General features: G+C 39.1%; 2 protein-coding genes across 5 annotated transcripts; both read left to right on the top strand.

Annotated features, from left to right (window-relative positions):
- Positions 1-172: 172 nt before the first annotated feature.
- Positions 173-3,409, top strand: hmgn7 (high mobility group nucleosomal binding domain 7). The gene is made up of 6 exons (XM_077241194.1): positions 173-364; positions 1,227-1,253; positions 1,625-1,654; positions 1,930-1,977; positions 2,102-2,209; positions 2,554-3,409. Exons 1-6 carry the CDS (start codon positions 350-352, stop codon positions 2,611-2,613), a joined length of 288 nt encoding a protein of 95 aa, XP_077097309.1. The 5' UTR covers positions 173-349; the 3' UTR covers positions 2,614-3,409.
- A 1,534-nt stretch (positions 3,410-4,943) lies between these two features.
- brwd3 (bromodomain and WD repeat domain containing 3) lies at positions 4,944-22,827 on the top strand. 4 transcript variants are annotated; one of them, XM_077241191.1, is made up of 40 exons: positions 4,944-5,100; positions 5,230-5,288; positions 5,374-5,403; positions 5,546-5,605; positions 6,245-6,395; positions 6,557-6,655; positions 7,074-7,234; positions 7,532-7,753; positions 8,813-8,913; positions 9,009-9,079; positions 9,213-9,313; positions 9,491-9,531; positions 9,652-9,756; positions 9,939-10,092; positions 10,214-10,348; positions 10,726-10,854; positions 10,952-11,177; positions 12,326-12,460; positions 12,721-12,901; positions 13,466-13,556; positions 13,760-13,930; positions 14,079-14,155; positions 14,654-14,858; positions 14,942-15,040; positions 15,143-15,250; positions 15,381-15,505; positions 15,723-15,805; positions 16,360-16,471; positions 16,567-16,628; positions 16,719-16,874; positions 17,041-17,161; positions 17,274-17,399; positions 17,513-17,588; positions 17,745-17,795; positions 17,902-18,045; positions 18,185-18,337; positions 19,551-19,699; positions 19,795-19,871; positions 20,223-20,369; positions 20,629-22,827. In XM_077241191.1, exons 1-40 carry the CDS (start codon positions 5,067-5,069, stop codon positions 21,300-21,302), a joined length of 5,202 nt encoding a protein of 1,733 aa, XP_077097306.1. In that variant the 5' UTR covers positions 4,944-5,066; the 3' UTR covers positions 21,303-22,827. The 4 variants fall into 4 exon arrangements, with proteins under 4 accessions (XP_077097306.1, XP_077097307.1, XP_077097305.1 ...); XM_077241192.1 differs by having other exon boundaries at positions 4,949-5,100; positions 12,718-12,901; positions 14,082-14,155; XM_077241190.1 differs by having other exon boundaries at positions 4,949-5,100; positions 12,718-12,901.
- Positions 22,828-23,613: the final 786 nt, after the last annotated feature.

Raw genomic sequence — 23,613 nt, 5'->3', positions numbered from 1 at the left:
CAGAACGCACTCACATCAAACAAAATTTTAACATGTTGGGAGGGAAATTGTACAGGAAGGTCCGCCGTTGGATTTACACCTCAGGATTTCGCGCGTAAAAGCACAGCGGAGGTAAGAATCTGCCTCTTCTGTGGCGGACCCAGACGCCCGCTGATTGGACAGGCGGAACATCAGTCACAGCATGGCCCCGCCCCCACCCTCCCATTCAACCACTGGCTCTCTAATGTAGCCCTGTGTTTACTACAGAATTAGTGCATAGCGGACGACAGTCTCCTGAACTGTGAACTACGAATCACAAAAGATAACCTGTTAGTTTTGCATAAAAGAAGAAAAATATCTCAAACTCAACATGCCCAAGAGAAAGGTATGTAGAAAAGCCGAGCGCGGCGCACGGCTACACTTTTGCCCTTACTAATCAGTCGTGAAATTAGGAAGCCCTCGAGACAATGTTTTTTTAATAAAAATCCAGGCGACTTCTTTAGAATCAGTGGGCAGATAAAAAATCGTTGTTAATTTTGCGATTTTTTCTGCCGGATCGCGGTGTTTTAGTCGACGGTGGTGCGTTCAGCAGGAGGGTTTTAGTGGAGCAGAGCTGTGCTGAAGCTCGGCTTGATCTCATGCCCGTGGAACCGCAGCCATGCTGCCCTCTCTCTCTCTCCATCTCCAACACAGCGCGACGCGAAAACCGACGATTATAAGCGCAATCGTGGCTCAGGGGCTGTAAAATGCATATTAAAAAATAGCTGGATAACTCTAATTTTCTGAATGGTGGCAATTTTGCGAAAAGGCGCTCGCGTTTTTAAACAATTTTAACGCATTTTCTTTGTTCGCCATGGAAGAGGAGTGTCATAACGCCTGCTTGCCGCCAGGTGTCAGCGTTGAGGCGGAATAATCGCGCCCCTCCTCCTTATTCAAATGTGTGGAGCCTGTGAAGTGAAATGCCTCCGTGAAAAATGATAAATAAAAAATCGGCTCGCCATTTTGCACTGCCGTCCGCTGACAAATAAACGTATACGCAAAGCCTCTCTGATAAAAGTTATTTGACCTTTAATAGAGCTAACCACACACGTTTTTCCGCCACCCCAGCATGTTCCTCACATTTACAAACATGCAGAACAGCAGTTATCAATGTTTCTACAAGTTGCCTTTTTGGTTTTCCCGCCATTTATGTTGATACAATTATAGACCATGTTCTTACTTATGATATTTTTTTTGTTCATTTGCAGGGAACTGATGGAGAAGTCAAGGAGGAGGTACTGAAAGAATATTCTAAGAATATCTAAAGCAATTTTGTGCTACAAATTTAAGTAATCAATCATTACAAATGCATTACTTACTCTATATCTACATTTACACTTATTTATTTAGCTGGCACTTCTTGAATTACAATTACTAAATCGAATTACAAACGAGAAACACCACAAATAATTTCACATAAGAGCCAATAATAGCCTTTATGTAGTACTTTAAACTCTGCTGAGTTTAAAGTATAAGCTTGCTTGGTACACAAGAAGGTGAAATGGAGAGAAAGAACAAGATTTTTTAAATAGGCGTTACAGTAAGTATCTGTTCTCTCTTACCTGCCCTCAAATAAATAGATTTTTTTTCTTTCTCCCTTTTGTAGCCTCAAAGAAGGTCTGCTAGATTATCGGCGGTAAGTTGTTTTCTTTTTAAAGAGATTTTTAATGTTACCATTATATAATTATTTTATTTTTAAGAAGTCCTCAAATGTCTACAGGAACTTTAAACATAGTTTCGGAAATTATTAGCACTGACTTTTCCGTTAAGATGACCTGTAAAATTCAGGATAGGGCAGAACAACAAAGACCATACTGTGCTCTATTTTAACTATGTTCATTGTTTAGATATGCATTTTTCTCATCAAACAGTACGTTTGTGAATTAATCATATATTTTCTTTTCCCTTCAGAAACCAAACCCTCCAAAACCTGAACCCAAACCGAAAAAAACTCCCAAGGTACTTGTAGTAATGACACTTTTAATGAACACACTTTTTTACTGATACTCTGTGTCACTTGTTTCCATGATTCGGTTTGTCTCTATAGTCATTCTTTTGCCCTGTCTTTTCCTCTCTCTGACAGAAGGAGAAGGAAGTGAACGATAAAAAGGAAGAGAAGAAAGCAAAGGCAAAGGCTGAGGAATCCAAGGAGGAGAATCAATCAGAAAATGGCGAGACTAAGACCAACGAGGTAAAAAATAAAATAATAATAATATAATACGTACACACACACACACACACACATCGGTCTACCTCAAATCATACATACACTTACATACATACTATCACTATTAAACAACCTTTACTTGGCTAGTCCCTTGAAAGAAAAGAAAAAATATTAAGCTTTTTAATTCTCCCTAATAACATTTCAAAAATACTAAGTAACAGAGTTCAATTAATTCCCTAAAATGAAGACACTGATAGCCTAAACTAAAGTGAATTTTCCAAATTTCACCTCCTCTGTAAAGAATAAATCTGTTTGTTGCAAAGGCAATCCTGCTTGATTCTCATGGGTTTGCCCCTTTTATTACACAGGTTGAGAAAACTCCAGAAGAAGAGGGAGAGCCCGAGAAGGAGGACCCGAAGACAGAGTAGCACCACGCCTGTCCATCCATCCGTCCATTCTTTCTCTTTCCCCCTTTCCTTTCTTTTATCTTCTTCTCTTTCCCAGTTTTCTCTCCCTCTCTCTAAACAACCTCCTCTCTGCCCATCACCACCAGAAGAATATTTTTATCAGCGAATTTGTAAATACTGGTTCAGGTTTTTAGCACAAAAAACAAAGCTGACTAAACAAGTCTTGTGTTCGGCCGCGGCTGTGTCAGGTGTGTTTACAACACGAGAGATGTGAAAAAAGGCGGCGTCTTTCTTTCGTTTAGTTGATTTTCTGATTTTAATTCTTTTCTCTTTTTTTTTAAGCGGATGGTCTGTAGCTTGGTTTTGGAGTGGGAGGTGGGAGGAGGCTCTCAGTCTGTATGTCCGTTAGTGCTTGTGATGTTGCTCTGGAGTCTGTAACATTTCTGTACGGGGTTTGTTTTATTTTTATTTTAAATGTAATGGATTGTCTTTAAGAAAGAGGAATGAGTTCAACAAATGTAGAAGAAAAGAAAGAAAACAACTAAAGACTGCTTACATTCCAGGTTCAGCATTAGATGGTGACTCCTGGCTTTTTAAGAATCATACCACCTTTGCAATTTGTTGAAACAGATAACTGGGCTTTGTTAGGAGGCCAGAAAAACCCTTCTGTTATTATAGAGGACTTTTTTGAAATTACAGGAAAAGCGTTTTTTGGAGTTTTTTTAACACTGAAAATTCATTTGTGAAAAAGTACTTAGTGTCCCCTATAATTCTCTCGGTCTCACTCAATAAAAATCCATCATTGGAGTTTTCCTCATAATGTCTGCTGTGGTCTTTTTCACTGATTTGGTCACTACTATGTATTAAATACGGTCTTAAATACAGAGTTTCTTCGCATATGCTGTTCTATAATCAGTTATCAAGTGTTTATAACAGTGGTTGATGCAATAATATAACTGTAATAGCGGATTTCACCACTGGTTCACGTTGCACTTAAATCTTAACGAATGATCCTAATCACAATAGCTGAGACAAACACTCTAAGTGCAAATATGAATACTAGTTGGGACATAACTTATAAGACTAAGTAGGTTTTTACTCTTAAAGTCATTGCATACACTGAAAAAAAACTGCTAATGGATGAGTATTTTCTCAAGATGAGACATTATTAGGAATCATTTATACACTAAAACTGTCATACCATACAAATATAAGAGGTTCCAAAAATGAAGAGAAAATCTTATTTCACTGGATTTAAAGATTTGTTTGCAACTATTTTCCATCGTTGAAAGAGTAAAAGGTCTGCAGATTTGCTGGGATTATAAGGGACTTTAAGTTATTGGAAGATGAATGAAAAGACCCCTCTTTGTTTATTTGTAATTTTTCCCCTCCCCAGTTTTATTGGTGTGCATTGCTTTATTTATTTATTTGCACATATGAATGCCATTATAAATGTATATTTTGTTTATCATCTTGAATAAAAAGATTCAGAGACAAACTGGACAGAGAGCAACAAGGATTCAGTGAAAACAACAGTCAGCATGTAAACACTTTGTGGCTTTAGAAAAAGCTTGTTTTTTTATTTAGTGTTAGAAAATTAAGACATTAAAACTGCACATAAATGCATTTTAGATAGTTTTGAAAGCTATGAATCCGACCCTTGCTGTGTTGTCTAGTTGATGAATGAATGCAAGCATCCATGACCTCTTAAGTTTGAGTCATCTGAGAGGCAACACACTGACAGCCTATAAATATTCTCCTCTGCTCTTCATAACTATGCAGAAAACATCATATCAGGACAAATAATTTGCGTATTAACATTTTAATAACTGTATTGTAATAAATCAGAGGTATTATGTACATTACATAATGAAGTGAAACATGCAATAAAGAACAAACGAAAAAACAACAGAAGAGGGTGAATCATTTCTGCATAGATCCAACAGGGTTACATTTTGTTAAAGAACTAAAATGTATGATGGATGTATTTTAACACTTATTCGATATATGCACATTACATAATTGTATTACGTAATATGCATAAACCTTTCCTTACATAACACATGTATGGTACGTTGATTGTAGGATGGAACATTTCAACAGGTCTTATGTTTAACACACACACGGTTGACCTGTGATCCTCAATATGATGTTAAACATGAAATGCGCCCTTTTGTTGCAATACATCAATGTTTCGGTTTGTACTAGACTAGTACAAATCAACCAACAGGCACAAGCACACCATGCAAAATGTCCGCCCGTGGAAATGGTGAGCTCACCTGTGCGCTATTAGGGCGCCCCTGGCGGGGGAGCGCGGTACTATACTGGCACTCGCGTGCGGCCGCCGCGCGGGGGCGCTCAAACAAAGCAGCGCGAGCGGCGGCTGCAGGCCGAAACGCTGAGAGCAAATACAGCACAGGCCGCTCTTAGCAAGCAGAGCCTCACCAACCTCCATTCACCGCCCGGACCGGGCCATGGCGGCGGAACCGTGCTCACAAATTGAAGCCGGTGGGCACCTTTCTGGCGTTTTTTCTGCGTCTTTATTGCTAGAAAGACTTTAAGAATTGTTTTAGCATTAGCCTGCGAGGCTAAGCTAGGCTAAGCTAATGATTGGTGTTGTTGTGTTTCTCTCTGCAGAACTTTATTACCTGATCGCCAGATTCCTGCAGTCAGGACCATGTCAGAAATCCGCTCAGGTGAGACGGAAAATGGCTTGTGAGTGTCGGTGTGTAGCAATGATTGTGTGTTACGGTGTGTGTGTAACTCTGTGTGTTTTTGCAGATGCTGCTGCAGGAGATGCACGAATATGAGGTGAGTTTCATGCCTCTTCTCCCACTCTAACCCGTTATTTCTCTCAAATATCCCAACATCAGCATCTCCTCCTCATCCTAGCGCGGCTGCTTGTCTAAATCCCGCATGTGATGTGTTTTCCCCCCGCTGTGTTTGTGTGCAGATCATTCCGAAGCGCTGGAGCTGGGATGGAAGGCTCTTTAAGCGAAGCTTTGAAGACTGGGTGAGATTAAATAAACTTTCACACACATACACGCACGTGAAATACAGTACTAAACTCCCACAGTGTTTGCCTTACTTATAATACAGTGCATACAATTATAAAAGCACTGATGTGAGAACGTGGTGCTAGCGGTGAGAATTTGATTTTTATAATATATACGAGTCTATATTATAGTGCGGGAAAGTTTTGATTTTAAGAATTTCAATTTAAAGTGTTTGTTTTGAAATGAAAGGCTTTGTGCGTGCCGTCCGGGGGCGTTACTACAGCGCAAATGTATCGAGAGCGGATTGGTGAGTTGCTGCGTCAACCAAAGGCGGCAGCCAATCAAACCTCAGTTGCTACTTAGGAGACAAAAAAGATGGGTGGAGAAGTTGTCTGATTGGCTGAAGCCTGTGGAGGGAAAAGGGTGGTCTTTCGGGAATGATATGGGATATTGTTGGTGAAATAAAGCAAAATTAACGCTATTTTATTACTATAATATAATCTTATATAATAATATAATACAATATATTCCTTAATACTATAGTATACTAGTATGACTCTTATTGTAATTTCTATGCAATTTTTAATCCTCTTGCAAATAAGATTTGCTGTGTCCATCAAAGCACCTTATGTATCAATTACCTCTGTATGTTTCAGGTGTTGTTAAATCGGCACATACCTGCGGATTACCTGTTGCGTGTGTGTCAGCAGATTGGCCCACTGATAGATAAACACATTCCTCCCAGTGTTCCTGGAGTGCACAGTTTACTGGGCACCGGACGACAGTCATTACTACGGACGGCAGAAAGTGAGATGCACTCAAGATCGCTACATACAGTGAACAATGAGAACCTTTCTCTGTTATTCTGTACTATTAAGACTTGAGAATAGCACACATTCACATTTACACTTTCCATTACGTTAATTTCCTTCATCTAAAACAATTCAAACTTTTGTTCTCTCTCAAAGGTTCTTCTCATACAGTATGGAGTGGTTCTGCAGTAGTCGCCCTGCACAGGGGACGGCCCCCAGAACCACCTATAGACTGTGCCAAACCACCAAATATAGGCGAGTCCTACTAACTACATGGTGTATGGTGTTGGTGCTGGCTGTTTTTGGGTTCAGTTTTAGGAATGACAACTTGGGATTGTGCACAAAGAGTCGAATTGAAAATAGTGCTTCATGATAGCTGTTTAAAGTCGGTATTAAATACAAAAAAAAGTTTTAATTTGTTTATTCTAAATGTCCTAACTCGCATCTCAAAATCCAAGCAATGAACTAGGAATAGAACCAAGTCCCTGTCTTAAACTTATTTCTTATTTAATAATAATTTAATTGCGACTTCAAAGTTTTTGTTTTGTTGATGTTCTTTTGTTAAAGGAATTTCACTTATTTAGCATGTTATTTAGTGATAGAATAATGTCCATCGGTGTAGACCAGCTTCTGTTGTTCCGTTGATTGTAACAGTCTAAATCTCTCTGCTCAGTGTCAATCATGGGTGCTCGCCAAAAAACAGGAGTGGCTCGATTTGGCCACGCTTTCCCCTCCTACACCTACCAGCACATGAAGATGCATCGGAGGATCCTGGGCCATCTCTCATCAGTGTACTGTGTGGCATTTGACCGCACTGGACGGCGCATTTTCACGGTAAAAAGGATGTGTGTAACACTCGGAAGTTTAGGATAGGGCATCAAATGGGCCAGTAACTGGGCCTGATTTAGACATAAAAGTGAATTGTGTAATATTGTTGACTCCTCTCCTAGTTTAACATGCAGAGACAATTAGAAGTCATGCACATGCGTTTTCGATGTCGTTTTCATGTCATTGCTCAGTTTGCTGCTAAATACTAATGCAGGAAACACTGGTGTCTTGTAATCAGTAGTTTTGTAATATGTTCTGTGTGTGCGCTTGTAATCAAGGTTTATGCACATGTGTTTCTGTCAGGGTTCTGACGACTGTCTAGTGAAGATCTGGGCAACAGATGATGGCCGTCTGCTAGCCACTTTGCGTGGACACGCGGCAGAGATTTCAGATATGACAGTGAATTTCGAGAACACTCTCCTCGCTTCAGCCAGTTGTGACAAGATCATCCGCGTGTGGTGCTTGCTTACCTGTGCACCTGTGGCTGTATTGCAGGGGCACACAGCCTCCATCACCTCAATACAGGTGTGTGAATGCAAGTTTTCTTTATAAAGGCACAAAGTCACAAAACCTTCACCATCTCTGCTCCTCTCTGGTGGACTAAGCTGCCTACCTCCACACATACATCACACCTTTTCTTTTTTCTAGCTTGATTCCCAATCTTAATGTATATGTGTGTGTATATATATATATATATATATATATATATATATATATATATATATATATATATATATATATATATATATATATATAAACCTGGCAGCTCAGTTTTCAGTGTTTGAGATCTGCTCGCTTCACAGTAAATGCTTTTCCACATGAACTCATCTTTGTATGCGCTGTGAGTGTAGGTCACTTATAACATGCATTTAGGAACGCAACATGCACCAACCAGTACTTGTAATGAGAAGTGGTTAAAATTCAGCTGTTGTCTGCAAAAGAGAAAGTTTAAGGGCTCTCTGCAGTGTTTTTGTCAAAATAAAAGTTTGATGGCTTAATGTTAAAAAAATAAGACATCCAAAAATATAAACTGTCATTTTACAGTTGTACTGTAACATAAGATTATTATTTTTCTTAAAGAGTCCCAGGTATGCTTTTTTCCTATTACTGTACCTATTATGCAGTGTGTAATATGGCTGTTTGTGAATGTAAAAGGTCTACAGAGTTTTAAAGTTCAACATGCACGACATAAAGTTAATCTCTCTTAAAAGAATCACTGAAACTGCTTAAATGAGTCGTCCATCTGTCCAATCAAGAGTATATTAGGCTCTCAGAAAGGAGATGTTTAAACTTTAGAGAGACAATCTTCGAATGAACCATTTTCAGACTCTTTTGAGAAAGGAGATGGTGTGCAATGTATATTTAAAAAAAATGTTTTTTGACCTTGGATGAATGTAAACCTATTGTAGGAGACCTCAAAAACAGAATTAGGATAGAATCCTTTAAAATGGAATAAAAGGGGCACTTTAAGTACTCTTTATTTTACAGTAACCCTCCCTCCCCAGAATGGTGATTGCTTTAGTAGGTAGCATTAATTCAGATGTTTTTGGTGCTTAAAGGATATTTTTCTGTCTGTTTCTGCAGTTTTCTCCATCAGCATTAGGTTCCTCTCGGTATCTGGCCACCACTGGAGCTGATGGCATGGTGTGTTTCTGGAGGTGGAACTCAATCAGCATGAAGTTTGTGTAAGTGTCATTTGTACGTTTTAAATGACACATTTTGTGATTCACTTTTATAATTTAGAGTAACTTTGCAATAAGCTGTGTGTTTGTGTTTGCAGTGAAAAGCCTGTGAAGTTCATGGAACGTTCTCGTCCCGGAGTTCAGATATCCTGCAGCTCCTTCAGCTCGGGTGTGTTAACCCACACTTACACTGCAACTTCCAAACACTCAATGATTTGATTCAAATACTTTTTTTCATGTCTCTTTATTATCAACTCATGATCAGTCAATTATAATTCTGACATTGTGTCCTTTGACCCCAGGTGGAATGTTTCTGGCCACTGGAGGCACAGATCACATGATCAGAGTTTACTACCTCGGCACAGAGACGCCTGTGAAGTTTTCTGACCTGGACTCCCACACGGTGAGAGCGAGAAACAAAGAAGGAAGCCAGTGGACAGACAAGAAAGCAAGAGAGATAGAAAAGAGAATAATAGGCAGAAAAAAAGCAGAACTAATGTAGAATGGAAAATGAGGAATATGTTAGAAATGTGCTGATTTAAAAGTTTAATAAATTTTAATGCATGTTTTTGTTTTACAGGATAAAGTTGTTGCTATTCAGTTCTGCAATAACACAGACAGGTGAGTTTTTCATATGTTATGGTTTCTTTCGTGCCTGTTCATTGGGATATACCATATATGTTTATTGATTTTTGGGTGTTTTTAAGTGTGTCTGTGTGTTGGCTGCCTCTGTATCTCCAGTCTCAGGTTTGTGAGTGGTAGTCGGGATGGTACGGCTCGGATTTGGCATTACCAACAGCAGGAATGGAAGAGTACTGTGCTGGACATGACCACCAGATTACCAGGGTCAGTGTTTGTGTGTGTGTACATATCCGTTAATTGTGAGATCAGGCAGGTTTCTCAAGCACAGTTTGGACTGAATCTAATTGTTAACATTAAATATTGTTCTTTTGGAGAAGAAAAAAAATTGAGTTGGTCCTTGGATTGGATTTTTTACGTCTATGTGGACATATGTATTGTGTTCACAGGAGTGCTGTGATATCAAGCGACGATAAATCGACAAAGTTGGTGGTGACCATGGTTGCGTGGGATCGTTGCGATCGTTCCATCATCACAGCTGTTTCAAACTGCCTCCTCAAAGTCTGGAGCTCAGCAAATGGCCAATTATTACATGTGCTGTCGGTATGTATGTGTGTGTGTGAGGCAGAATTCAGTCTGTTCCTTTTGGTACTTGTGTAATTCATAGGAGGAACTTTCTGTGACTATGTACGGATCATATAGGCAAATGTTTATCTGTCCATAGGGCCATGATGATGAAGTGTTTGTTTTGGAAGCTCACCCCTTTGACTCACGGATCTTGTTATCGGCTGGTCATGATGGTAACATCTACATTTGGGACCTCAGCAAAGGCCAGAAGATCAGAAACTTTTTCAATATGGTGAGATGACATGACAGATCTGCAGTTTCAATTTAAGCTTATTAAAAAAATAGATGGACCTGTAAATATTACAGGTGTAAATGACCTTTTAAAATATATACATTTATTTCAAATATATAAATATTTTTTAAATAATAAAATATATTAAAATGGTAATAATAGCATTTTAAATTGTAATAATATTTCACAACATTACTATTTTTACCCTTATCAAATGAATGTAGTCTTTGTGAACACAATACTTCTTTCAAAAAACTTTAAATAATCTTACTGACCACAAAAGTTTGAACTGTAGTGTATACTACAGTCTAAATTTTGATAAAAGTACTGCTTATCACAGACATTGAATTATTTTCTGTCTCTTTTTTTTCTTTTAGATTGAGGGCCAGGGACATGGTGCTGTTTTTGATTGTAAATTTTCAATGGATGGGCAGCACTTTGCCTGCACAGACTCTCATGGTCATCTGCTCATCTTCGGCTTTGGGTGCAGTCAGCCTTATGAAAAGGTGTGTGTGTGGGGGGGGTGGTATGGTATTCTTAGCCTTTTGTGCCGTTGATCGAATCCACTCTTGTTCACATTCCAATGCTTCTCTCTGCTTTCAGATTCTAGACCAAATGTTCTTCCATACGGATTTCCGGCCATTGATCCGGGACTCCAATAACTTTGTTCTAGATGAGCAGACGCAGCAGGCACCCCATCTTATGCCTCCACCTTTTCTGGTGGACGTAGATGGGAACCCCCACCCACCTCGTTGCCAGCGCCTGGTGCCCGGAAGAGAAAACTGCAAAGAGGAACAGCTTGTGCCACAGCTCGGCTACATGGCTAATGGTAAATTTATCAGGTTTACATGGCTAATAACAAATGACACAAAGCTTCGCTTCATGATTAATATAAATTGTATAGCCATAGTAATAATTAGTAATTCTGTTTTAATTGTCTTTTTTAAATTATATTAGTCATAGATTTGCACAACTAATTATAGCCAAGTTAATAAATCATTTCTCAAGTAAGAATTTTGAAAACATCCTGCTTTGGTCCATGGTAATGGAATTTCAGTTGCCTATACCATTGACATGTCATGATTCTTGATACAAATACCAATATTACAGCAAAAACGCAGCCTTATTTTATTTTTAAAAAAAAGTGTAAACTTGTGTGGCTCTGTTTACACATGGTATTAAGATGTGGTTTTGTTCAATCGGATCACAAGTAGACAAGGGAGACACATGCCCGTTTACCCCTGGTGTTTTAATTTGTCTCTTTTGTCCACTTTTAACCACTTCTGTCTTGAGGGGAGGGTCTATGGGTGGGTAAATATATGGGTTTCATAACTTTCGGTTTAATGGACAAAATGAGCTCACACAATTTACATATGAACACGAAATGAGACGATGGAACACATACAGCGAGTAGCAGCTTTCATTTCTGCTCCGACAGCCGCAAGACCACGGCGAACTCTGCGTGTTAGAAATCAGGAATAATTGTGCTCGGTATGTTATTCATCTTCAAGAAAAACTTGGATCTTCAGCCGACAAAGTTTAAATCCCATCTGGCTAGTGCGCTTCCCATAATGTTTTAGCATTTGGTCAGTAGGTGGTCTTTTTGTGACCTTTCAAACGCATTCGACCACATTAGCGCACTACACTACGAAAACAATCCGGTCGAATGCGTTTTTGACTACCTCTGGAAGTTGTCGAAAGTTGACGAGCTCAAAATGCTTTAGACCCCGTTTACACCTGTATTTATCGTCATCCGCTTGTGATCAGATCGACGAAAACTCTTCTTAATACCAGGTGTAAACCGGGCCTTTGGTTCAAATTTATTTCCTATAGAAAGATATGAATATTAGGACCTCATTAGGGTTCATTTTAAATGAAAACATCCCTGTTCTTACTGTCATGTGTAGTCCTTTTATTCGTGGACTAGTCTAGTGTTTTGTCTAAATTAGCTTGTTGAGAGTATTTTAATGTTTTTAGGTGATGGTGAAGTGGTTGAGCAGGTGATTGGCCAGCAGACCGCAGAGGATTCTCAGGAAGAAAGCCCATTGGATGACCTGATTAGGCAGCTCCAGCACCAGCAAGATGAGCATCGCAACACAGGAAATCCTGCAGGTGAGAACTAGCCACAGCTAACCCGTAAAAATGTTTTACAGCATTTTCAGTGGTTTGCTGGAGAATTTTCTGATGGTAAAATTATTACACATTGAAGAGGGAAAACTGCAGAGAATGTAATTACTATACTAAATGATTTGGAACTTTTTTTAATGAAAATTTATTTTGCATTTTAAGACTGGCACCTGTTGGCTGAAAGGTCACTTATGTGAAAGCTGTTAGTTTAGAGGTTGTGACATTTAAAGCTGTTGGATCAGTAGGTGCTGAAGTGGCAGGTGGTCCTCTATCACCCCCTAACGTTGGGCTGCGACGTAGTGGACAAGTTGAGGGTGTACGGCAGATGCACAACAATGCCCCCCGCAGCCAGATGGCCACTGAGAGAGACCTGTTGGCATGGAGCCGGCGCGTAGTGGTTAATGAAGTCCAGGCTGGCATTTTCAGGTACAAATATGACAATTAAATAGTTTTAAAATCTGAGATGTTAATAGTGTGGTCAAACTAAATTAACAACTGGTAGTGCAATATTGTATGTATACAATATGTAGAATATAATGATGTTACATCCAGAATTTATTATTTAAAGTGTAAACGCAGATAAAACAAAGAGAAAAATAGATTGAATAAAAAACGCAACATACTGAATGGATCAGTTTTGTGCTGGCAGTGCAACTCTGTTTCTGCCTCACTTTTGCGGATTACGTATCTTTGCGTAATTTTTCTCAGGTTACGTAAGGGAAAGCCAATAGTCAACGAAGCAAAAAAAAAAAAAAAACTAGCAGCTACTATAAACAATTGACCCCTTTGTCCACAATAAAGGATAAAAGATAAGGATTAAAAAAAAAACGAATTCTATGCAATTGATTTGAAAAATGTATATTAGATTTGAATAATAAACATGACTTTTCCAGGTCTAGAAATCACACATGGACACTAAACTGTCCATGTAGGTTTCTTGTGAACAGCTTTGTGAGCTCAAACCCTGATGTGATGTGTTTGTTTGTTTAGAGTGATGGAGGACAGTAGGTTTGCTAAAGGAGAGGCGGAACGGTGTTTCTACAACATTGAGAAGAAGAGAAAATCTGCACCCACAACAGGAGTGAGTTTACACATATTCACACAAACAAAGATGTCAGATGTTGTTCATTACTACTGTTTGTTACTGTTGTTTCTTTTTTTAAATACATTGATCTTGCCATGAAATTAGCCATAGATGCTGGTATGGCAATAAAAACAAACATAGTCACTTTTTACTGTGCCTGTCTAGAGTAAAAACCTCACTTTCTCCCCATTCATCTGTAGAGTGAGCCGGTGGGTAACAGCGTTCGCATGTTACGAAGGCCTCAGCGCAAGGCTCAGCAGAGGAGACACACATATCAGACCCGCTCGACTCGAGATAGGAGACGCAGCTCAAGCGTGCTCTCGTACACCCGTAACGAGGAAAGTGAGAGAGAGTCTGACAGTGAAGCAGAGGTAAGACAGCAGTTTGTGTTTGGCCTCAAACTCTGCTCATTTTTTATAGGCCATCAAGATATACGTTTATTTTTTTATTTAAAAAATGTCAGCACTAGTTTTGAAATGCTTTATTAAATATGCAACATTTCTGTATATGTGCACCTAGCAGGAAGAGGACCAGAATGAGAACAGTGATGGGTCATCTGATGGTGAAGCTCAGTGGGAGAATGACAGTAGCTCCAGGTTCAGTATTTCTCAACACATATATTTCACAACATAAAACAATCTCAATAATGCAAATGAAGCCTTGTGAAATTGGTCTAGAACTGGCTTAGGTTTAAATTTTTTCATTTTTAGTTTTTAACTGCATATGGAATTAAACAAAGTCTAACAACATGAATTTTATTTAGGGATTTACAGTATATTGGCAGATATTAGAGATTTTATTTATTGGTATCATTCTTTTTTTTAAGGGTTACTTCACCCAAAAATGAAAATTGTCATCAATTACTCACCCTCATGTCGTTACAAACCCATAACTTTCGTTCATCTTCGAAACACAATTGGAGATATTTAATAAGTTTGTTTTTAGTAGTCTTAACTACTCAAGTAGTTAATGAGTTGACTTAGTGTTTAACTTAAAAATCAGTGAAGTTAATGACAATTAGCTGTTTGATCATTGTTTGCATCTTTTGATTTTGCTGTTTATTTCTCTCTTTCCTGTTTAAATCTGTTTTACAGTGACTCTTCCAGTGAGTATTCTGATTGGACGGCAGATGCGGGAATCAACCTCCAGCCCCCCAAACGAACAACCAGAAGGCCGGCCCCTGTCGCCGGGAGCAGTAGCTCTGAGGATGAGGAGGGGACAGGTCAGGGAGAAGGGGAGGCTGCGAAAACGAGTAGACGGACTGAAAAGAAAAAGAAACTGAAACAGACTAAACGGCGGGTGAGCATTCATTCATTCATCCAACCATTCATCATTCATTTATCCATATTTTTTCTGTTTTAATAATGTGTGTCTGTGTTTAGTCTGTGCCTGCTGGAGAATTAGAGGAATGGTTGCCCCCCTCTTGGATCATGGAAACAATTCCAAGACGATCACCTTTCGTACCTCAAATGGGAGATGAGGTGAGTTCTTTTAAATATAGACATGCTCACTAAATTACCAGAAATAAGTGCAAGGATTTGCATTATACATGAATCTTTCTGCAGTAATTTGTCTCTCTGTAGTTGATATATTTCCGTCAGGGTCATCAAGCATATGTCCGAGCTGTGTGTCGTGCCAAAAGCTACAGCATGAATCCTCAGAAACAGCCCTGGAACCGTTTGGATCTCAGGGTAAGTTAATTTCCTGTCTTATGATCATTCTCACTTGTTATTAGGCATAATCTGGTCTGCATCACACGTGGTGGACCCATTCTGCAGGCAGACCAACAAGAACATGTATGTTGTTTGTTTGTTCTCTTAGGATCAGGAGTCTGTAAAAGTAGTGGGTATTAAATATGAAGTCGGGCCGCCAACTCTGTGCTGCCTCAAACTGGCCTTCCTGGACCCCACCTCAGGGAAAATGACCAACGAATCCTTCAGCTTGAAGTATGCATGCTTATATTTGCCAAAACACACACTGGCACATTTTGTTAGATTTTTATTTATGAATTATTTTTTGACAATAAACTTGTCAGTTTACCTAAATAGTAACATTATTGGTATTGGAATAGCAAAATAAAAAATACTAAAATTTTAGTAAGGATAGGATTCTTCATCAATATGATGTATGTAAATGATGGCTGTCTCTATCTCTCTCTTTTAGGTATCATGATATGCCTGATGTCATTGATTTTCTGGTGCTACAACAGATTTATAATGAGGCCAAAGCACGAAACTGGCAACCTGGTGTGTTTGTGTTTTAAATTGTGGTGCATGCAAGAGTCGCTGAAGCTAGTGCTCAAGTTTAGGATTAGGATAGGAACTAACCTCTACCCAAAGTATTGAACTTCAGTTCGTTAGTGCTGAGGCTATAAATGATCCCTCAAATCATGTGGTTTGTTGAAGAGAGGTGCACTATTACTTTTCATGATTGAGCTTACAATTTACACTCTGCTATTTTTCCAATTTCCACACACACACTACGCTTCAGATCACCAGTGACAGACTTGTGCGTGCTGTTATTATTAGATAATTATATTTTGCAGCAGCCCTCGATCCAATTTTTTATCCCGACTTTATATAGATAGCAGACCTTTAATACGAACCATACAAGAATATCATAGAGACTTGTGGGTGGGCTTTTTTAATTTGAGCCAGTAAACCACCACCCAAAACATGCTATTAACTACATAGCATCATGCTGTAAATCGCGCAGAATGCCTGTTTCTAATATATAATGTTATGATGATCATAAATTAACATGCAAGTTGCAAATAACAGCTATGTATATGTGTGTGCAGGTCACCGTTTCAGGAGCATCATTGATGATGCCTGGTGGTTTGGTTCTGTGGAGTGTCAGGAGCCATTTCAGTCTGAATATCCAGACAGCCTGTTTCAGTGCTACATTGTCAGGTACACTGGTTTGATACTCGCTTTACCAGAGTATGAAGTTAAACCTTTTGCTGATTGTTGCTGTAAGTATCAATAATTGGTGTGTTATTTTGCAGGTGGGATAATGGAGAGAGAGAGAAGATGAGTCCGTGGGATATAGAGCCCATACCTGAAGAAGGTACTGACACACTTTACTTCACCCATGAGCTCTGACAGAAAATCAGCAACACATTCTGGCATGTCTAATGGTGTGATTGACTGTCCACAGCTCAAGTCCCAGAAGATACTGGGGACAGTGTCCCGGTCACAGAGGACGAGCTTCAGTCCCTACTGTACAGCCCACGGGAGGGAGAGTGGGGGCTGCACACACGAGATGAGGAGTGCGAGAGAGTAATCGCGGCCATAGATCAGCTGCTAACGCTCGGTATCACAAGTGCTCAAATACCACCCAAAGCTACCATCAGTATTCATTAAAAACTTTGATCAAAAATACAGTAAAATAGTAATTTTGTGAAATATTATTGCGCTTAAAATATCTATTCATAATATATCATGTCCCTTGCTTAATTTTATTTTTGTGTGTTTTACAGATGTGGCAAAGGCGTTCTCCTGCCCTGTAGATTTGAGGGAATATCCACTGTACTGCACTGTTGTGGCCTATCTCACCGACCTCAGCACCATCAGAACAAGATTAGTGCATCGTTTCTACAGGTATACTCAGTCCTTAAGCTCACTGACCACAGCATCATCAGACATAAATGAGTGCCCCGTTCCTCCAGGTACACACATAAACAACTGCTCAAGCCTCTGTTTATATGTGTAGGCGAATCTCAGCACTTATGTGGGAAGTGCGTTACATCGAACACAATGCACGAACATTTAACGAACCACAGAGCCCCATTGTCACAGCAGCGAAAACGGTCAGCGACGTCCTGCTGCGTTTCATCAGGTCAGAGAAAGCACGATCACTTACACATTTTTACATTACGATCCCTCTGGTTCACCTGCTGGGTTCAGTGACCATGCTGAGCTTTTACATTTTTATTGTACATGTGCCTGTAGGGATCAAAGTTGTACAGATATTTTGGATCTGCATAATAGGATGAAGACTGAATTCAGCAGTGCAGAAGAGGAAGAGGTGAGCTTGGGTCTGTGTGTGTGAATTATGCGAGCTCAACAATAAGTATGTCTACTAACCCAGGACGAATGTGCCTAAGCTTTGGGAAAGTTGCAGATTGGTGTATATATTTTAGTGTGAAGAAGATTAACTTCAGCGTCTTTGTTTGTTCTGTAGGAGATTGTCGATGTGGACTCGGACACTCCCGGCACCTCCACTGGTCAAAGGGTGAGACAATTCAAGCACATGCATGTTCAATTAAGCTTTGTAATCTACTTATTGAAAGCATTATAGTACCAGGTGTGTTTTCTTTAACCCCTCCCACCATTTACAGAGGTCCAGTAACGTGCCTCAGAAGCGTGGCGTGATCCTAGATATAAACGCATGGCACAGACAATGCAAAGAGCTTGTGAGGAGAATGATGGCAAGCCCAGATTCAGAGCCATTCCGCCAGCCTGTTGACCTCTTCACCTACCCGGTAGCTCATTCTTCCCTCTACGTCCTATCATTCCTTTCCTTCCTGTACTTTTCATCTTATCCCTTTAATGTGATGTCTGTCACTTCTTGTATTCCATGTTGGAAATCTTTCAGATCTAATCTTTTTCTCTCTGTATCAGGATTACCGTGATATTATAGACACTCCTATGGATTTGGGTACAGTCTCTGAGACCCTAATGGGTGGGAACTACGAGAATCCAATAGAGTTTGCCAAAGATGTGCGGCTTATCTTCAGTAATTCAAAGGCCTACACGCCCAACAAGAAGTCTAGAGTAAGACCAGCAACCTTTTTTCCAGATCTCCCACAATCACACTCATCACTTTTATAATCAAGCAATACGTGCTGTTAGGACGTTGTTTAGCTGTTTTAAATTCACTGTAAACCACAGCTTCATGGGGCTTATTGCTTTTATAAAACGGTTAGTCCATAAAAATGTTTATTTTAATATTTAGGCGCAGTGGTGCAGTACAACTGATCTAATGAGGTCACAGGTGTATGGTTGTGGAGTATTTTACAATGGCTTCAAACGCGGCTCAACCAATCAGAATCAATGCCTGGAACTATCAGTTTTATAAACAGACTTTACAATTAATTAAATAATGAGATGTACACTACCGTTCAAATGTTTGGTCAGAGCCTATTGTTTAAAAAAAGAAAAGAAAAATTCAAATGAACTTTCTATTCATTAAAGAATTCCGAGAGAAAGAAAATCCACAAAAATATCAAGCAGTACTGATTCCAACATTGATAATATGAAATGTGAGCCCGTTCTCATCCTTTGGCGGCATATGTGACGCCATATGACAAAACGGCGAAATACTACGCACATGGCACCCTTTAGCTTGAATATAACACGCGAACCCAAGGCGTCATAAAGTTGACTGGCATCCTTTAGCGTGAATATGAGACGCAGACCCTACCCCACACCTAAACCTACCCATCACAGTGCGTGTTATATTGACGATAAAGGGTGCCATGTGCGTAGTATTTCGCCGTTTTGTCATATGGCGTCACATATGACGCCAAAGGATGAGAATGCGTTAGAAATGTTACTTGAGGACCAAATCAGCATATCAGAATCATTTCTCAATGATCATGTGACACTGAAGATTGGAGTAATGATGCTGAAAATTCAGCTTTGCCTTCACAGGAATAAATTACATTTTTAAATATATATTTAAACGATTACGACAACCATTGCTTTAAATTGTAATAATATTACATTATAACGGTTTTATTTTAATCACGTATATGCAGCCTTGGTGAGCATAAGAGCCTTATTTGAGAAACATAAAAACTACTTCTATACTATTAACGACCACAAATTTTGAAGAGTTAGACACTTTTTTTCCAATATTGTTGTGCTATTAAAGATAACTTTTTATATAGTAACTAAAATAGTATTTTGCATTCATGTATAAAGTATGTTTTAGGCCTTTTGACAGTTGATCCACAGTATGACTCTGATATTGCTTTTTGTTTAGATCTACAGTATGACTCTGAGTCTGTCGGCGTTCTTTGAGAATCAAATCATTCCCATAATCTCAGACTACAAATCTGCTGTTCAGAATCAGCGTAGGAGTCAACAGAGACTCAGTTGCAGCAAGAGATTGCAGAGTTCCCTTCCGATCAGGTAAAACATTTACACTCAATGTCAAATCATGGTACACACAGATTTATTTTTATTTTATTTTTTTACCCGTTTTAAACTTTTGTGTGTTTCGGCAGCCCCAAAGGAAAACAGAAATCTGGAAAGAAAACCTCACAGACGACTCCAAAGTCCCGCTCAAGGAAATCCTCTCAAGGTGTGCAAGAGTCTTAGAGATGTTGTAATTACCATTGGGAACTTGGGTTTTCTTTGAACCCTGACTTTCCAAATTGGGGTTGTCTCAAATCAACAACAATGGTAGAATAGAAATGTTAATGATCATAATAATAGTGAATTTAGTTTGTTTGCATTGTGAACTGTTGATGAAAAACAGGGATAAAGCTTGATTAAATGCTTTTTTTAACCAGTTGAGGTGAATATATATATATATATATATATATATATATTAAACTGTATGTTTAGTAGTAGTCAACTAGTGAGACGCCACCTTAGGTCACAGCTGTTTTTTTTTTCATGTGAGAGTCAAAGTGTTTGCTTCTTTCACCAGATTTGAGTGTTGCACAAGCTGATGAAGACAGTCAGCCTTCCTCTTCATCCTCATCCTCTTCCTCCTCATCTTCCTCGTCCTTTTCATCAGAGCATGCAGGAGCCGACCGAGTTACACGCAGCCGGGGTACACCAATCAAAACCTCAGGTACACAAACAAACAGAAAATCAGGAAACTCAAAGGCACTCTCTTTAGAAAGATTAAAAAGCCTTTAATGTTATGGCTTGGTCATCTTAAACCTTTAAAAAACACTCTGACGCATTTCAGCATACAAGCCTTTGCACAGGAGTGACTCCCTGACGAAGGGTTATAAGGCTCCGAAACGCATCGGAATGTGCATAAGAGTGTATAATGTATATTGCAAAGAATTTTTTACCTCCAAGTTGACTCTGATATTGTGTCCTAGGTGGCAATGACTGCCTGCCAAATAAAGGTCGAAGTTCACGTAGGAGAGGAGCAGCATTAGCAGAAGAGGGAGAAGTCTCTGAATGTGAGAGTACCAGCTCGTCATCCTCCTCAACATCCGAATCGTCCTCCTCCAAAACCTCGTCGTCTTCGTCCGAGAGCGACGACAGCGGGACTGAGGTGGGCGGCTTTGCAGACGGCGGCGATCATGACTACAGCAAAGCCCCGCAGCAAAAACAGAAAGGCAAAGAGGCAGCAGCCTCTGTCGATAACGCAAAGCGAAAGCGCAAAGGAGAAGAGCAGGCGACAGAACCTGAGAAACGAGCGCGGCAGGCGGACGAAAAAGAAGAGGAGCCTGAGGAAGAGGAAGAACCAGATGAAGAGGAGGAACCTGAGGAGGAAGAAGAGGAGCTGGATGAGGAAGAGGAGGAGTCTGAGGATGAAGACCTCATTTCATCAACAAAAACTGGAAGTCAGAGGTCAAATCAAAGGACTCTAAAGTCAGGGGGGATTAATACTCGTAACCAGGGACGAAGGACTGTTCTATACAACGATGACTCTGAAGAGGAGGGGCTGACGACAGACCCTCTGAATCTAGGAATGTCACGTTCTGGAAGGGTCCGTCGCATGACTGAACGTGCAAGGGTTAGCCATCTTATGGGCTGGACACATTGACATTTTATGATCCTCACACATAGACTCACTACAGCGATACTGCAGGGATTTGTTTTTAGTACTGTCTTTTTGTGACTTGTTTTTTTTTTACTATTGTTGTCTCCGAGACTTGATGTTCATGACTCTTCCTGGACTGTGGTGCTTTTTCTTCTCTGGTTTCACAGAAACTACCTTGCCATCAACTAATCCGCCACCTCTGCCTTATTCTAGTCCGGAGTGGTCCTTCCTCTCCTTCCTTCCTTTCTTCCTCCCTCCTTAATGACTTTGATTCCCATCATGGTTCTTTTGGTTTCCATTTTCCTGTCATAAAGATGGTGCTGCTCTCCTCACTTTCTCCATCTTGCGTTCTTTTCATACTTTTTTTTACACAGGGGGTCATTGAGAACACTTACGTTTACCATATAATTCAGCTGACTTGACTTTACTATTAAATCAGGTAATGCATTTACCTCTGTTCAATAATATAATACATTTTTGTCATATGATTTAGTGCAGGTGTAACCTCTGAGATGCATTAACTACTTCCAGATCACTTGTGCTACTCCTCGTCCATTAAAGTACAGACACGAGGAGGATTATGTGAAACGTAGGAGAAAATGCACTTCTCCTCTTGTTCAAATACACAAAAACACTTCAGACTGTTTTTACAGAATATATTTATATTTTTCCACTCTTGTATGATATACTTTGATTCATTTTTATCTTGCAGTAAGGAGAATATTAGTATTGATGATGTTTGCACATTTTATGTCAAGTATATGTGGCAGCTGATTGGTTGAAAAGAGGTGATGTCTGAATCCTGCACTCTGGTTCAAATATAATGTAAATTGAAGCCGGTGCCCTCATGCTATCTGAGGAGCATCAGAATGGTTATTTTCTCATCTTTTTTTCTTCTGTACCATTATCATGGAAAACTGAAAAGACTGTTATGTTTTGGAAAAGGGAGACAACAAGAACAATCGTCTGAAAATTGTCTAGTGCTCATTTAATCCATGTTAATGTGTTTTTCATTGGTGTATTTTCAGGATGGTGAATACAAACCATAAATTGAAGAAATCATGAGTTTAATCTGAGTTTGGTTTGTGGTGTTCAAAGGGTGTATACAAAAATGTTAACAACACACTGGTACATATCTCTTTCTCTCTGGTTTGCACTTCTCTTACCTTTTTCTGTTTATTCCTCTTTTCTAACTTTAGTTAATGGAAAACACTCTCCATCTAGTCCCGAATCTGCTTTTCCTCACCTGTTTGAAAGACTTTTCCCAGCCAATCAGGATACAGCATTAACCTCCTCTGTGCTTAGGAAAGTGTTGACCAGACTGAGTTTTTGTCTATTCTTTTCCTTTCCGTCTCTCATGGCCTGTTTTTTTTTTTTTTTTTTTGTCAGGGATCTGTTGTCATTGGGTGACAAAGCCTGGATCTGTTCAATGACACTGGTGAAGATGGTCATGGTGTTAGATGTTATGAGCTTATGTCTGTTTATTTGTTTTCTATGCTTTTTTTATAATAAAGGTGTAAAACTGTGATTAGGCTCTACTGTCTGATCTATATATTGCGGGTATCTCTCTTTCTCTGTAATATAAATATGTATACACACAGTCAAAGCAAAAATTATTCAGACACCAGATATAATTTTTTTTTTTTTTTTTTTAGTGGATGTGGGACACTATAGTTAATTTATGTGAGTGAGGATAGCAAAATAAAGTAAACTGTGATACATTATACCCCAAAATTCTTCAGGGACTACCAGTGAAATGTATAAAAATTTGGGACCAAAAATTATTCAGACAATTTAACCTGACCATGCTTTGCTTAAGTGTTTTTTCTTTAATCGCTAATGCACCTTTTTACACCACAGACTGAACAAAATTAAGCATTGCTTGGTAATTGGTTGACCTAAATTGGTATTATCTAATTGTGTACTTTTGTGTGTACTAATTGTGTGTGTGTACTTATATTTAACATCTGACAGCTTTTCAACGTCATTAATTTGTGAGACAGTCTAACAGAAGGATGGCCAAAACCAGTGAAATATCAACTGATTTGATAACTCTGAGTTCTTGTCTTTTTATTACCATTTTCTAAACTATAGCGAATAAACTGTGATAATGTAAGAAATGTTGAAGGTGTCTGAATAAATGTTGGTTTGACTGTGTATATATACAGGTGCTGGTCATATAATTAGAATATCATCAAAAAGTTAATTTATTTCTGTAATTCCATTCAAAAAGTGAAATTTGGATATTATATTCGTTCATTACACACAGACTGATATATTTCAAGTGTTCATTCCTTTTAATTTTGATGATTAT

The sequence above is a fragment of the Siphateles boraxobius genome, unplaced genomic scaffold (genome assembly GCF_051911475.1).
Source record: "Siphateles boraxobius isolate OS27281-9 unplaced genomic scaffold, OSU_SipBor_1 24, whole genome shotgun sequence".
NCBI lineage: Eukaryota > Metazoa > Chordata > Actinopteri > Cypriniformes > Leuciscidae > Siphateles > Siphateles boraxobius.
Note: the sequence above shows the minus strand (reverse complement) of the source record. Positions and strands in the feature narration are given on the sequence as shown.

Bases quoted from the DNA above. Each gene is read 5' to 3' on its own strand.
- hmgn7 (XM_077241194.1), top strand. The intron at 1,978-2,101 runs GTACTTGTAGTA...TCTCTCTGACAG, and splicing joins AACCGAAAAAAACTCCCAAG to AAGGAGAAGGAAGTGAACGA. The intron at 2,210-2,553 runs GTAAAAAATAAA...TTTATTACACAG, and splicing joins GCGAGACTAAGACCAACGAG to GTTGAGAAAACTCCAGAAGA.
- brwd3 (XM_077241190.1), top strand. From the start codon at position 5,067: ATGGCGGCGGAACCGTGCTCACAAATTGAAGCCG. The intron at 13,931-14,078 runs GTAAGACAGCAG...ATGTGCACCTAG, and splicing joins AGTCTGACAGTGAAGCAGAG to CAGGAAGAGGACCAGAATGA. The intron at 19,700-19,794 runs GTAAAACATTTA...GTGTTTCGGCAG, and splicing joins CAGAGTTCCCTTCCGATCAG to CCCCAAAGGAAAACAGAAAT.